General features: G+C 36.9%; 1 protein-coding gene across 7 annotated transcripts in view; it reads left to right on the top strand.

Annotated features, from left to right (window-relative positions):
* inpp4b (inositol polyphosphate-4-phosphatase type II B) overlaps positions 1-16146 on the top strand; it is a 193642-nt gene that overhangs the window by 45651 nt on the left and 131845 nt on the right. For 6 of the 7 annotated variants that reach the window (XM_044113421.1, XM_044113422.1, XM_044113428.1 and 3 more), the window contains one exon: positions 170-286. In XM_044113421.1, coding sequence (XP_043969356.1) covers positions 170-286 — 117 coding nt within the window. Of the gene's footprint in view, positions 1-169; positions 287-7619; positions 7639-16146 lie in introns of those variants that run through there. The other variant, XM_044113426.1, reaches the window with a different exon arrangement.

Genomic DNA, 16146 nt, shown 5'->3' with positions numbered 1-16146 from the left:
GAAAAACCATCTCATCCTAGGGCTAAAATTTATTGTGAGTTTTTCAAGATTGTCATGTTTCTATTAAGCAAATTTATTTTCGTAATTTCAAATAGCCAAATTTTATAGTTAATGAAAATGTACACCCAAACACACTCACACACTTTCCTAACTCTTTTCTGTCCAACAGGCAAACAAAGACCCGCTGTTTTTGACGGGGGTGACCTTCCCTTCAGAATATCCTGACAGCCAAGACTCGCTGGTCAAGCTAACTGTGTATGATGCAAAAAACAAGAGCCAAGAATCAGTAAGTAAACACTTGTTGTTGTTCTCCGCATGCATGCACACAATTAAACATCCAGACAGTGATGCGATGATGAAATGCATTTAAGACGGGCTGTGAAGCTGCCTCACTTTAGGTTTGGGGATGCTTTAAACTTTAAAGGAGCTAAAGAAGCTTTAAGATGCAAGTGTCTGAGTAAAAGCTTTGAATGACTTTCAGGAAGCCTGAAGAAATATGGGAACACAGCACTTGAAAGGTTACAAGAAAAGTCTTGCTGTTTGGTACTAAAAGTAAGAAGAAGTGAGGGCTGATTCAAGAGTTTTGCAGTCAACTAAACTTCAAAATCTCAGTATGTGTTAATCTATTCTAGAGATTCAAAAGGCTGGGTTCTGAACTAAGGTATGTCTTAGTGATCATTGCTTTCTGACACTAACCTCTGCCTGCGGCTTTGATAGAGAAGGTTATTCAGCCTGCAGTGAGCATCAGAGCGATGCAGCTCCTCCCTTGGGAAAACCATCTGTCACATATGTGGGAACTGAAAGGAGACCCGGACACAGAATCCAGAACAGGCCAGGCTCTGAGATTTAGACATTTAAAACAGAATTCATAACAAGCTATTTAGTATGAGCGTGGGTTTCATCTTTTTTTTTTAACCCCTCCAGGGTTTTTTTTTGTGGGCTCTATTGTCCCTTATCTGAAAGTAGGCTGACAGGAAAGGGGGAATAAGAGGGGGGGAGACATGTTGCAAACATCGTCGGGTCCGGGAGTTGAACCCGCAACAGCCGCATCAAGGACTTACGGCCTCCAAACATGGGTCGCTCTATCCCCTACGCCACCGCGGCACGCCCGCTGTGGGTTTCAACTTAATCAAGTAACAAGTTCAAGTCAAGATGCCAACATCTTAATTTGCTTGAACTTACCATAAAACATTCATGAGCTTTTTTGACAATTAAAAGAGTTTATTATGGCAGCGCTTGGTGTCTGGAAGACAAAACGCCGGCAGCACGCACGGCCACATTGTAGTTCCTCTTTGTAATATTTAGTGTAAGTCAGTTGACGTTGACTTGCAAGGTAGCTGGAAAAAGTTGGATTACTTGTAGAAACTCTAATTTTCATGTGGAGAATTTTCATTTTTAAGGAGAACTATGACAAGGTTTTTTACCTTTGCTCATAGATTTTCATCCATGATCACATAAAGTCCACATGCAAATTTAACGGTGTACTCATGATAAATGCAAGTTGACATTAATAACTATAGGTTAGTTTTGCAAGAAAGAAAGCCAAAATATTATAATTTACTCAAATACATACACTGCCTCACAAAATATTCACACACCACTTTATCACACTTTGGTATGTGTGAAGCAAACAAACTTCTATGTGTTTTTATTTGATTGCACAACACAGAATTGTGCAATAACTTTTTAAAGGGGCAGTATTTTCCAGGTGTATTGTGCCATTTTACAGCACTACAAAGTGACAATGTTAAGTTCAGTTGTCATGAAAATGCTGTAAATATCAAATCTGACTTAAAAGAATTTTGGGCCTCTGTCTGAAATTCCTTCTTCAGGACATTTACATCATCACTCATCTGTTAACCTTATAGCAACGTTTTTTACCAACATAGCACTGAGAAGTGGCTTGCATAATGAGCTTAGCAGTTCCATCAGGTGTTTGCTAATTGCTGTTGGCTAGTCTGAAGGACCTGAGCGAGAGAGTCACAGCTCAGAAGCTTGAAAACTCCAAGGAGGAGCTGCGCTTCAGAGGCGGGGCTACGTCCACCCTGGCATTTTGCACAGCTAAATGGCCACCATAGAGATTAAAGGATTTCTCAAACGTGTGAAAGAATCAAGAGAACACCCCACATGTGTTTGTGATGCAGCCTTGAATGTATGAACCACAACAATAGGAACAATCCACTCACACAATCACATAAAATTAAAATACATTCAGGTTTGTGCTTGTATGGTCACAAAAGTTTAAGGAATACCAAAGGAAGGTACCATCTCTCTAAGGTCATTAGATTCAGTTCAACAGTGGAGTCAGAGGATTGATTTATTAGATGTCATGTTCAGGAAGAAACATTGTGAAATGATATTTGAGTATTTTAAAGTTGAATGTTTTTTTATATGATACTCTTGTCAATTCATGTGCATTTATGTAGAACCACAACCAACAGAGTAATGCCAAGTTTCTCTCCAGTTTTCCACCTCAAGAAGGAGACACTGCAGGCCTGTTTTGTTTCTAAAATAGACGTACTGTATCTGGGGGGAAAAAAGGAATAATACTGTATTAGTCCCATGAAGGAATTAATTGTTGTTATAAATCCTGGCAATCTCCTTTTTAACCTGTCTTGGGACTTGTTCTCCGCATAATTCAGGTTGCTGAAAGGTCAATCGGCTGCTTCTGCAGGAAACAACCATCCAGTTGGCATGGTTACGCAACACATATTTAGAAATACAAGTAGCACAGCAATCTGTTCAGCATGGAGATATATTCCAAAAGTTTCTGTTTTCAACATCTAAAATTTATGAGAAATGTAGATTTACACATTATATGTTGTGATTGTTATCTGAAACATCATGAGGCAAGAGAGTATATTAGATATATGACTTGATATGAATAAAATGTAGTAATATGAGGGGGCTGCTCACTCACTGAAGAAATTAAAACTGTGTTGATTTTACATGTTTGACCAAGCTTGTGAAGCCATTGGTGTATTAAAGTGTATTTAGTGATATTTGAGATGAAATATGATTTAGGATATTACAGATAATTAAGGGTATGAAATATATCATCAAGAGATATAGTGCAATATTGTGATATGAAAAAAATGTCAAATGTATTATAATCATGGCATGATGTAACATGCTGAGTTTCTTTTGGGTAAGTAAATTCTTGCCTTAGCTTGAGTAAGATTTATTACTGGTTGTCGTTTTGTCTTTTCTTTGTCCTTCACTCATTCTGTGAACTTAAAATATCTTCTCAACATTTTTGTGTCTATTCAGAGCAGCGCTGACAGAAAACAGAACATTTTACTCCAGCTTTGCTCTCAAAATCAGGGCTCAAGGCTAAAGCAAAGGTCTTTACAGACAAGGTCTTGTTGAGCAGTCTCACTCTTTTCTCTCATTTTCCCATTCCCTGCTGCCTTCAAAAATAACTTTTGAATGATGGGCTGTTTCACGGCCTCCTGGAATTCGAAGACAGAAAACAGCCTTTCATAGTAGTTTCAAAAAATTGCCCTGTGTGGTGCCGTTGCAACACTTGAAAATCTTCCTTCCCCCTTTCGTTTTCCTCTTTTTTTTTCTTTTTTTTTTCCTGCACCGGTTCTTGTGTGCTGTGGTTAGCTTTTAGATTTTCAGCTCCGCTCTGCTGGGCACAGCGTGCTTGTCTGGGTCTCATTAGAGACTCTTATAGTGACACAGGCATGACCCTGAACATGAGCTGGTACCATGCATCAGCCCCCAGTGGTTTCAAGTGGAAGATCAGAAATCACCCAGTCAAAACCCAGTCATTTAATCTTCTGTTTTTTGCATTTTCCTTGCAAACCTCAGCCTGCAAACTATTTGTGCAAATCAGCTGTCAAAAACTGAGCATATTTCTTCCACATTTCTAGGCCACTTGTTGCAGAAAAGTTGTTCCTAGAAGTTACTCTGTGCAGTGCAACTCAGACCGAAACAATCAGCAATGCCCTGACATATGTCTAATAAACCAAGACACAACAATAAAAAGCGATACACATTTTTCATGAAGGATAACTTTGAAAGAAGTCCAATTTTAAACTGCCCACTAATCATCTAGACAGCAAATACTTTGAAGGAGATTATCTGGTCAGATGAAACCAAATTTGGACATTTAAGTCTAAAATTCAAAACATGTTGGGGTGGAAAACTAACAGCCTGTCAACCTGACAACACATGGTGACAGTGTCCTGCTGCAGGAAGAAGGATGCTGGAAATCCTAAAACAGGGGTCTGAAAGCTGAGGCTCTGGAGCTAAAGATGCTTCTATCAGCCTGAATAACTGTCCAAAATAGTTTGTCTGTGAAATAATGACAAATAACGGTTTGGGCAGTTTTTTAGCTTTGTTCTAAAATTATTTCATTGAAGATCAACAAAACAATGACCCTTTAGATGTGTTTTTTCCTCATTTGTTTGGAAACTATCTGCTTTTTAAACAAATCGCAACAACAACAAAAATCCATTCACTTTTAGCAAAGGTTTTTTTTTTTTTTTCTGGGTTTTGCGACCTTTAAATGGAAATAAAACTGTGCTTTTTAAAAGTTATAAGTTGTGTTTTTCAAATTGTTGTGCAGCATTTCAGTGAGTTTCATTTAGCTAGATGAAGGGCAAAACCAGGCTGTTTGTATTGTAAAGGTTGCAGAACATTTCCCTATAAGAACATCTCCTGGAGGCTGCAGCATGGCAACAAGGTTGGCTTATAATCTGTGACTAGATTGGCATTCACAGGTGATTTCCCTTCATTCTAAGTGTGCTTGAGCTATTTTACAAAGAAGCATGGGCAAAAATTGAGTTGTCTAACTGCACAAAGCCAGTAGTGTGCCAGTGCACGCCACACTTTTCAGATCTTTTTCTGCAAACCATTAAAAACTTTTAGCATTTATTGATATTTTTCAAATTACTTCATTACTTTCTGTTATATCGCATGAAATCTCATTAAAGTATTTTGTCATTGAATCATAACCATATGTCGAGATATGAATGTGACAGTAAATTGAATCTAGGTGATGTGGATTACAAAGTAAAGGCCTCAAAGTTAAAACGATGAGAGAAGGACTCTTGACATTTTCAGGGTTACAGATGATGGGCTCAACGTTTGCAGTGGACCGGAGCATTTTATCGCCAGGTGGCTTCCCTCTGCCTCTGGCCTCCACTTAGATATCCTGAGATGACACCGCCTGCTCCATGCTCATGAATATTTAGGAGCACAGACAGAGCTGAGGAACTGATAAGTTGGAGAGCGGAGGTGTGAGAAGGAGAAGGACCAGCTCAGATTTCTTTCAGGTGGAAGCGATCCCACCCTCCAGCCTATAGCTGTCAGAGGCTGACAGGCCTGCCTTAGTTTGTCACTGATGTCTTAACTGCGGCTCGTCTTTGAAGGGGTCCCTGGGGCGAAGAGTCCTCATTTGACTCGCATTCTGATCTTATTCTGTGTGAATGCTTTAGCGAGAGCGACTTATGTAAAACAATTGTATCATACACTTACTCAGCTAAATATTTAAGCATGGTATGATTCAAGTGTGACTAATAAGCTGCATTTTTTCTCCGTTTGAAGAAAAAAAAAAATCATTACCATTTTAAGCCATTAGCATTCCATAAAATTCATTTAAGTAGGGCGTAATGTTATTTTATTAATAATTAAGTTTATAATATCTAATAGCTTTTTCCTCTAAAGATTAGAGTAAGAATGAAGAGTTAGTTTCTCATATTGCATTAAAATTCAGTCATTGTCTTTAAAATTCATGAGAACTCTGAACAAAGCTGTTCGGACAGGAAAAGTTCTTACAATAAAAGCTCATAAAGAGACAAATAAGATTATTTTTTGCATGCTTGGCACATTACATTGTTATTCAGTGAACCTCGGAGGAGTCTCAGAGATGGACTGCTAATGATAGCCATTTTTTTCCTCTGTGAGCATGAACCTTTTACTGTACGTTCTTGTTTAAAGAGATAAAACAGTCGCCCCTGGGAGAGCTCTTGTCCCTAATGATGGCCTCATTTCCTGTCTTTTCTCGCTCCAGTTTGGGATAAATGCACAGTTCAGGTCCTGGTTTGCTTGGTGAGAACTTTTGATTCGTCTTTGTGCGCCGTATAGTCTGACAAGCATAAACCCTAATCTGAGGTGAATGGGATAATGGGGCATGTCTGGTCATTTCCAGAAAGAAGCATAAAAATATATTGAATGAAGTAAAAATGACACTCTGCTGTAACGGTTGTCTCTTCCTCCGGCTGTACACACGCCCTGTGAGTTCACACACACGCACACACACCCCTACACACTCAGAAAATTGGATCAAGATTGTGTTTGTAAAATCCCCGACCCCAAAAACAAAAACAAAAACTGATTGGATGCTGTACTGTCTGAGTTCACCTGTTTATGGGTGAGATATTTTTCACCAGATTTAGTTAGGTGTACCACCTCTGCTTTGAAAATAATTTACGCTTCATTTGTTTGGTGTTTGGACTTTTAGCTTCTGTTATTTTCTGTTTTGATCATTTCTTTGTTTATGTTTTATGTTTTGCCATTTTAGTTTATTCCTTTTGTTCAGCTATTCTCATTGTTTTGTGGAACACAATTTATCATTAGGAAAAAAAAACCTGAAGTCCTCAAAACCTTCTTTATGATCTAATATTTTGCTCTGATGTAGAACTGACTGAACATTCCTCATTATAAATATCCACTTTTTTTTACCCAATTTATGGGTTATTATAGTATATTGGAGATGTTTCATCAACTTGGAGCCTCATAATTAAGTGACGATAAATCCAAATCTCTTACTTGCACATTATTATAACAGCTTGACTATTGATGAGTAACAAAAAAAGAAAATAAATAAAAATCTCACCAATTAGCAACAGATTTCTACATGACTAAATGCAGTTTTGATAAACAAGGATTTCACAAAGCATGCTTTTTAGAAACTTATCAAGTTACAACACAAGTAAAGATCAATTAATAAAATATTCCATTTTAAAATTTGGCTAAATTACCACTTAAGGAAGTGACTAATTAAATTTTGTGCAGCTTACATTTTTTCACCTTTATCTAGTTATCCAAATAAATGTGACGAAGAGGCATAAAATCCCAATTTATCAGGTACACACTGATGACTGACACCAGGGTTGCTCAATATGTCGATCGCAGGAAGGTTTTGAGTCGATCTCGGCAGTAAGTGACAAACTGAACGCCGCCAGGACGCTGAGACCAGCACTTCCTCTTCCGACGGGCTTATCAAAGTTTTCACTAAGATCCTAAACATTTATAGCTTCATGAAAGAATAATAATTTTTTTAAAATCAACAAACCGTGTTAAAATTAATATTCTCAGTTATTATTGTTTCAATAAGGTGTTGCGCATTTCCGTGCCTTTCAGTTCCATTAACAAAAAAAAAAGTCGACTCAAAGACCGACTAACTAGCAGAGCAGGAGATTAAATTAGCTAATCAACCATCACTGTGTTCAGGGAAGCGCTTATTAATATTCGAGAAATAAATATCAAGCCTGGAAACTTGATATCGTAACGGACTGAATGTTATGTTTTTAACGTAATCTTTGCTTGGCTTGCGGGGTGCAGGCGGTTTCCACGGCAACGGGTATGCTTACATGACGAAGAGAGAAAGAGAGAGGGAGAGAAAAGGTACGAGTGGTTATTTTACCTTTGTTTACCTTTTACAACCGCTGTAGTTTCTAAACGTTCAGTAAACGACAAACTTGGTTCTAATTACCTCGTTCGTTTTTGAGTACAAGTCATTCACAACAAACATCAAATAAGACAAGAATATTTAATTAAATTTTAACAAACAAATGGCTTCTACCGCGATTTTATGTGAAATTAAATTAATTATATCCCAACTTCAGAAGATTTGTCTTTACCTTTACAGAGCTCTTTGGTTCCTCCTATCAGTCTGTAGCTTCTCATATTGACGTCATCAAACCAAATTTAACTGACTGACACCTGCTGGCCTCAGGTTTGCAACCAGCTTCTGACTGAGAAACCAGTAACCTCCTCCCAGTGTCAAAATCTCTCTGAGGAAGAAACTGCATTAGGTTTTCTGTCACTTTGATATTTCTGCTATAACTGATGCATATTCGCATATAAAATAAGTCAATAGAGTTTCATTTACAGTTTTTATGTCTTCGTGTCATGAGATAGATCTCAGCCAGCTGGTGAGAGAAAAAATAGATCTTGGTCTCAAAAGGTTTGGGCACCCCTGACTTAAAGTCATATACATATAAACCTCACAAAAAATATTAATATTCTTTGACATGGTTTACTTTTTGTTACATCATAAACACAACAGGTAATATGTTTTGTTGAGGTTTTATATTTTAATAATGTGAAAAGGTTTTAACATTTTTGTGGATAAAAAAACTGAAAAGTGTGGTGTATTTATCCCCTTGAATAAATACAATTTTGTTGTAATTCTACCTGATTCCTTCACATGCGGGCAAACATTTCAGTAAGTCACAGGATATATATAATTACACTGAGATTAAATTGGCCACAGGGGGAATTTATTATAATAAGATGTCTGAAGGTAGCAGATTGCTTAGTAGTATAAAAGTAGAGGGTTGCATGCTGCACTTTTTAGATTTCTTAAAATCTAAAAACGGGTTCTTGTCGTTCTCCTCCCACTTCAAATTCATCCTCCATTTTTCATAGATTTATCACATAAGATCCAAATAAAACAACATTTGGTGTTGTAATATGAATATGTAAAAACCTTAAAAAGTATTAATACTTTTGCTAATGTTTTTATAACTGCAATTTATTTTATTTGATTTTTGATGTTTTTTTTCTTGTCAAGTTGTACAAAACGTCTCTACTTCCTCACAGGTTGAGGAATCTAAAGTCTTGATTAATAAAACTTTAGATCAAATAATGACCAGTATTTTTAAACATTATTATATAATTCTAGCTCATAAAGTTTCTTAAAATGACTTCCCACACTTCAGTGACTCCATACTGTGTTTCTGCGAAACCCTTTGCAAATGTTTTTATCTTTCCACCTGATTTGATGACGCGCTCACTGGCGTATTTGCTCCGTCTCCGGAGGCAGTCTGAACAGCCACTGTTGCACGGTGAATTGTCACTCCAATTATGAACTGCTGAAGTATGGAGAATCCCAGCCTCGGTTAATCCTGCCCTGTCAATAATCATGATGTGCAAAAGACGCCGAGGTGACATATTTATGGCATAGCCACTTGGTTTTTGCTGGATGGGTGTCAATGTGGTGGGAATTTTCTGTATGCGTAAGAGTTTACTGCAATAAAAGAAGAACGAGAGGGGAATGGAAGCAGAGAGCGAAGCGAAACACACACACACACACACGCACACACACGCATGCAGTCATAGAAATGGTCTTTTTTATGAGAGGCAATCTCAGAGATACCCAAGAACAGTTTTGGTAGTGATTGGGTGGACAGCTCTGCTGTGATAACCTATGTGAGTAACAGTCCCCAGATAAGGACTGTTTCTTGTCTGATGGCCACTTTGCTTCCCTCACCATCATTGTGGCAATGTCAGCCAAAGTCATAAGTGAGGCAAAGTACCACTGCTCAGGCCCTAAAACTAAAGACCGCCCAAAAATGCTTAAACACAGCAGGCGAGAGCTGCAGGACATTCCACATAAATACTGGAGACATTTAGAGGTCCTGGATACCAAAGTTACATTTATTAGTGGTAAAGAAGAATACAAAAACATCTAGGATGTGTTTCTACATCCACATTATATTCAACCCTCTGGGAAAAATAAAATCTACATGAAGACTAATGATTAGAGTAATTCTCAGTTTTTAAATCCTGCATGCCTTTAACTCCAGGGTTTATATAGTTTGTGCATTATTTTTAGTTTGAGGTATTTTTTCCAAAAGTTTTTACATTCATGTATCATCTTTGCTTAATAACTTAAACTACATCAAAACATTTTTGCTGGAAAGAAGTCGAATGGAGGCAAAAACTGGTATTTTTAAAGATTTTTAAAAATAAAATACTCTACAAACTGCTGAGGCTGTAAGAGACACAGTAGAAGTTCAATCAATCAACCAATCAAATGATTTCAAAATAATAATAATAATAATAAATAAAAAATAATCACACTTCAGCTCCTGCTTATGTTTGTAAGTTTGAAATTTAAAAAATACATATTTTAATTTTTAATTTTTTTTATTTTCTCAAACCAAACATCTTAGTTTTCCAGGTTTTAATATTCACAGAGGTCTAAAGGAAGTAACTTTGTTTCAAATATAATTTAGAAATCTTAACTATACACTGGTTGTGTTTCGGTGGAAGGATTGCAATAAGTATCTTTTAATGCACAATTTGCTGCTGAGCTCACAACTTTGAGTTTGTGACTTGGCATTGCTGACCACAGTAGACCGTGTAACGTGCTGCTGTGAACTAAGTAACCCTCTGCAGGAATGAGGCTTTTAGGCCAAAATAGGTCATGCGATTAATCTGCATTATCTAATATTTAACATTTGAAATAAATTGCATGTATTTGTTTTGACAGCCCTAATTAAAACATACTCGTACTTAACATCAGTTGATATGTAATTCAACCGATGAACGGAGTTATTCAGTTGAACCCAGCTTGTTCCTTCTGCTTACACTAAAACACTTTCACATTCAGACCAATCCTCTACATTCATGTTACATTTTACCGTTATGGACAGAACACCTTTCGGTTGGGCTCTCATTCACCCACTCTGATGTTGATAAAAACCTACAGTAACATTGGTTTGGGGCGAACCGCCCACAGTGTGATTAATGGATGCAGTACTCTGCATCATCTGCCACATAAGCTCACAACTGTCTGATAGTCTAAGTAACTCTAAGGAGCTCCACAGGCACAGATGGGGTTAAGAGACATTCCCAGCAGCACGGCAGTTTTGGAAATGGAGGAGATGAGCAGCGTTGGTATTTAAATGTGTGGGAGATTTATTCTGATGAGATCAGGGATCAAGACGTTTACTCCCTTCAGTCTAAAGTTGTACCTGCATGGGAACTTTTAAAGAATCAACTTAAAGGTTAGGGAAAGAAATATAAAACAGTGATAGCAAGAAGTAATTTACTGGCATTTCAAATATGAAAAGTGCTGTTTTAGTGAGTCCTCATGGGAGAAGAGCTGTCTGTAGGAAAATGCCTGTTTCTCATCAAATTTAAGTCTGTCCGATGAAACACTGATGAACTGTTTCCTATGGTGAACTAAGCATAAGTTAAAATTAATTGAGTCCAGATATTGTTATCCTTTGTCTTAAATTTGTAAGAATAGATACAAGTAATAACAAAATAACAGAGTCTCCATCAAAATAAGATCTGCTTTCTTTGAGAATGGGTTAAGTTCAGAAGAAGATTTGTAAGTGCATATATCAGATAAATTGTGAACCAATTACAAAGACTTCATAGGCAGGCAACTTAAACATATAAAAAAAAGACATATGTCCTCCTTGAGGTGATTTAGCATCCAGTTGGCTACACCATCTGGGCAACAACAGCAAGACAATAAAGCAATGACAACAAGCAGCTTTGCTAACACTAATTATACAATTCAGTGGGAGAAAAATGGTTTTGCTTTGTAGTAAAACCTGCCGGGTCCTTCTGGAAGGTGATGGTTGAAATTTGATGAGTCAAAGGAATTGATTTGTCAAAGAATGGAGAGCAGTTAAAAAGGTAATGCTTCCTGGAGTCTTCTTGAAGAAGCTTTGGTTGATTTTTCAGTGATTCTGGTTGGTTGTTTTGCACAAACATCAGTCTTTATTTATTTTCAATAATGTTCTTTAAAATCTCTTTTGGAGGCATTACAGACAGCTTGTACATTGACATGTCATCACTGGCCTGATGCAATGTTCTTGTTCCTTAACTAAAACTGTTTTGACTTGAAGTCTCTGTGTCAGACAGCAGGACTCGGGCAACCCATTTAGCCTTGTACTGCATGATAGTTGGCCACACTTTGACTTTGGCACAAAAGTAGTAAAATCCATCTTTCCTGTGGAGAGTTTACAAGTTGACCTCATCCTAAAATAAATCTTGGAAGCTTTTAACTTTATGGATTCAGATAATATTTCTAATGGCATCCCTCCAAAGTTTGGATGAGATTGACCTTTTACAAAATGTATAACTTTGACATGTATTGAATGAAAGCTTTTCTTTGCCATGAAGGTAAGTACTGGTTGTGTAGCTTTGCATTCCCACACTGAGAAAAATACATAGTACCTCCTTTTTTAATTTAAAACTCTCTCTTGTCCGGCAATCCTTGTCCTGTTCTGTACAGGATGAGGTTTTTTCTACAGCGCAGCTTCAGTAGAAAAAAATAGATTATGTAAGAGCAACATATCACTTCCAGACTAATTCGTTCTGGTTAATATGCTGTAGCATGACCTTAAATAGGCTGTTTATGTCAAACTTCATCCAGTTAAAACTATTCTGCGCAGAAGATTGTGTGAATGTTCCTTCTCAGAGATCTAAACATTTTTATAGCTAGTTATTACAAATGTTTAGTAGTATTTGTTATTACCAGTGTACTAGATGTATATATTCATTGTGATAAATTGAAATTATTATTATTTTTTTTATAAGAAGGACAAATGTTAAGTTAGCTTTATAGTAATGTTATTATCATAATCCACTTTCTAGCAAAGTGCTGAATATCTAGAAGATACTTTTTTAAGAAGAAATAAAACAACATGAGATAAAAAGAAACACCAACAGATTGTACTAAACTCATAACAAAATGGTAAATCAGAGGAGTTTGTTGGTGAGTTTACGGACCAAAAGGCAGAATTTTTCAGAATATCAGTAATCTGGACCATTCCTGGAAATTGATTGAATTTAGTTACTGGCTAACTGATCGGTGCCTCAGCAATAATAAATAGGAGGTAAACTGCCTGTTCTTAGTTTATCTCAAGGTCTTCTGATGGAAAATAAAGTGAACTCTGCACACAACTCACCAAATTGTCATGCAGATCCCCTATAGATATCAAGTATTTGATGCCGGAGTAAAATGCCTCCAGACTTTCCAAGAAATTCTGTCTTTGCAATAACCTCCAAAACCCTTTCCTTGTGTGATCCTACTTCAATATCCTCAAGGTGGGATTTGTCTGGATGATTTTATTGCATGTTTTTTGGTTTAGAATTTAATCACATATCTTCTTCACCAGACAGGCCTAAACGTGACCTATTGTAACCCCCCGTCGACTCTTTAATCATTTTATTGGTGGTTTAGTGTCACCTGGAAAAGCAGATTATTAGCTAAATAAATTACTGGGTCACAAGTGAATTAGATGACTGGCTGACTAATCTTCTCTCTCTCTCTTTCTTGAAAAAACTGTCTCACTCAAAATTTCTTTCCTCTTTCCGAGAGAGAGACAGGACGAGAGGAAACCACTTGAGAAAATCCCCTCCCTGCCTCTCTTCCTGTGCCTTTCTGCAGTGTAATGGTTTCCTTTAGGAGAGACACTGGTGGAAAATGCTGATGCTTGTTGGCTGGATGTGTGTTTGTGTAAGGGCAGCTATTTTCCATGGCTAACTGAGCTCCTGATGATACTGGAGTCAAGTCAGAGTTTGAGACGTTGTGTAAGTAAACCTCAAGAAGCTTTTGCTGCCCTGGGTTCTCTGTAAAGTCATGCTATGTGGAACATTTAAAACCTGAGTTCTGTTGTGTAACTGCGGTTTTGATAACTGTGACCAAAGTTAGAAACCAACCCAGTTTTCTGGTTAAGTCTTCATCAAGACTTCTGCAAGGAAGGTCTTTCAAATATTTCTTTGGACTTTGGATTTTTCCTTCATGTTTTGCGAAGTCTTTAAATAGAACAAAGTGTCAAGCAAAAATAATTATCTACAGTTCAAACCCCTGGCAAATTTTAGATTCAAGTTCAACTTCTTTGTTTGAGAAGCAACAGGTACGATCACTCTTAGTCTCTTTTTAATGCAGGACAAGACAGGAGGAGTTGCATCCAATTGTTGGGGCTGACTGGCTGATTTCTATATTTAGTTATTTCAGGCTGGTCAGTCACTGTCCGTTTTTAGCCTAGCAATTTACCCCTATGGGTGTTTGTTTGTCCATATGATGAAATTTAGCTCAAACAGAATCATTAAAAGCTTGTTTCTGGTAGCCAAGTTCATCAACTATAGTAACTGTCCATGTGCATGTTACAACTAACTTGAATTTATGAGTCTATTTTACATTATCTTTAGAAGTATTTATTTTAAATTCTTTGCAGAACAATGACAAGAAGAAAGTCGGTGTTGAAAGGAAAGCCACAGGAAGTCCTGGTTTCAGTTTTTCACATGCCACATAAAGGAAGGTTTTGGTGCTGCGTAATAAAACCAACACTGTACATCAACCTGAGCGTACCTCATTGTGAAACATGGCGGTGGCAGCATCATGGTGCTACAAGGCTTTTCTTCAGCAGGGAACAGGCAGCTGGTCAGGAGTGGGAAGAAAGATGAAACTAAATAAATAGTAATTCTGGAATAAATCTTGTTATAGGGTTCAAAATATTTATCATTTAAATTAATTCATAATGACCTAGTCAAAGTAAAGATCTAAATCCAGCTGAGAATCTTAACTTGATGGATGTGGAATTGATGTTTACAGACCTTTCTATTAAATTTTCCTGAGTTTGAGCTACTCTGGAGAAAAAGGTACCAAAAAATTCAACCTCTAGATTGAAGCTCTATATTTATTGTATTTAACTTGTTTTATGCAGCAGAAGACAAAACTATTCTTAGAAAAGCTACTGATCAAGACAAAACATATTGAAACATGTATTTTGTCTTGTTTGTTAATATTTCATGGCAGCTCTATACATCTCCACTTGAAGCATCAAAACTTTAGTCATAAACTATTTTCTTTTCCAGCTGCATGCAGATTGAAGTATATTAATAGATAAATTGACTTGTTGTCTTTTACCACCATCAGCCATCCAGAATACTGAAAGATCAGATCAGTTCAGAGAAACAAAAGGGTTTTTTTTTTGTCTCTGCCTTGTTCTCATCCTGCTCAGATGGAGTTATGATAATCATAAATCCACCTAAACTATTTCCTCTCTGCAGACCTAAAGAGGATTGAGGGATTTTGTTTTGCTTCCTCCACAGAAATACGTATATATTTGTTGTGATCTTATCGTTATTCACAAGAGTGCACAACAATATGCTCTTTCTGGATCTGTCAGTGAGCTATCTTAAAGTCACCAAGGACAAGTTCTTTCGCATAAGCTGAATGTTTAGTACAAAAGGCTCTTTTGTTGCGTTTTCTATGTGAACCAGTAAATGTGTCATTTAGCCATGAAATTTGACTGTGGTGTGCTGTGAAACAAAAATATCTAGGGGCTGTTGCACCTCTCCCCCTCCTTCCTGCATCTCGTTGTTTACCTGGTAAAATGTGATGAGCGAGTCTCTGCGTAGACTCAATTTGTCATTCTCAGTAGAAATGCTTTTTGTATTAAAGATCCACTTACAGTGCCCTTGGACCACAAGCATTGAACGAAACAATCCTCAAAACTAGAAACTTTGGCATTTTTAGAAAAAGCAATCAATACAAAAAAGACATTTTCTGAAAATAAAATAGACAAGCAAGTTGAAAAAAACGACTGGGGAACAAGACTAGAAAAATAAAAAAAATACAATACTTTATAAATAATATTTATATGCATACTTGTATCTACAATATGTCTGCCACACCATGCATAAAGCTGTCCTTCAGGGACAGACGGCTGCATCCTGGGTACATAAAGGAGCGTTATCTCAGATCACTGCTGTTACTTGGTCAGTTTATCTTATTTTAAATAACATTCCTACTGATGTAATGGACAAAACCTTTTATGCATCACACGAGTCACATGATCAACAACTGGATGTTACCACTGGCACAAACCACGAAGAAGAAGACAACAGGAAGTACTTGGAGGATGGTGGCATGGCTTTTTTTTTTTTAATGACTTATCGCATAAACAAACTTATTTCTGTGTGATTTTAATTACATTTCTTATTTAATGAAAACACAGCTTCTGCAAAATAACTGTAGCGGAATACCAACAAAGTTTTGCATTTGTCATGGATATATCCATGACAAAAACTATTTTAGATATTTTATAAAAATCAAAATTCTTTATAAAATATGTTTTAGTTTGCGGTTTTCATGTG

This window comes from Gambusia affinis, linkage group LG04 (assembly GCF_019740435.1).
Source record: "Gambusia affinis linkage group LG04, SWU_Gaff_1.0, whole genome shotgun sequence".
Taxonomy (NCBI): domain Eukaryota; kingdom Metazoa; phylum Chordata; class Actinopteri; order Cyprinodontiformes; family Poeciliidae; genus Gambusia; species Gambusia affinis.
The sequence above is the reverse complement of the archived record's forward strand: the minus strand, read 5'-3'. Positions and strand labels throughout refer to the sequence as shown.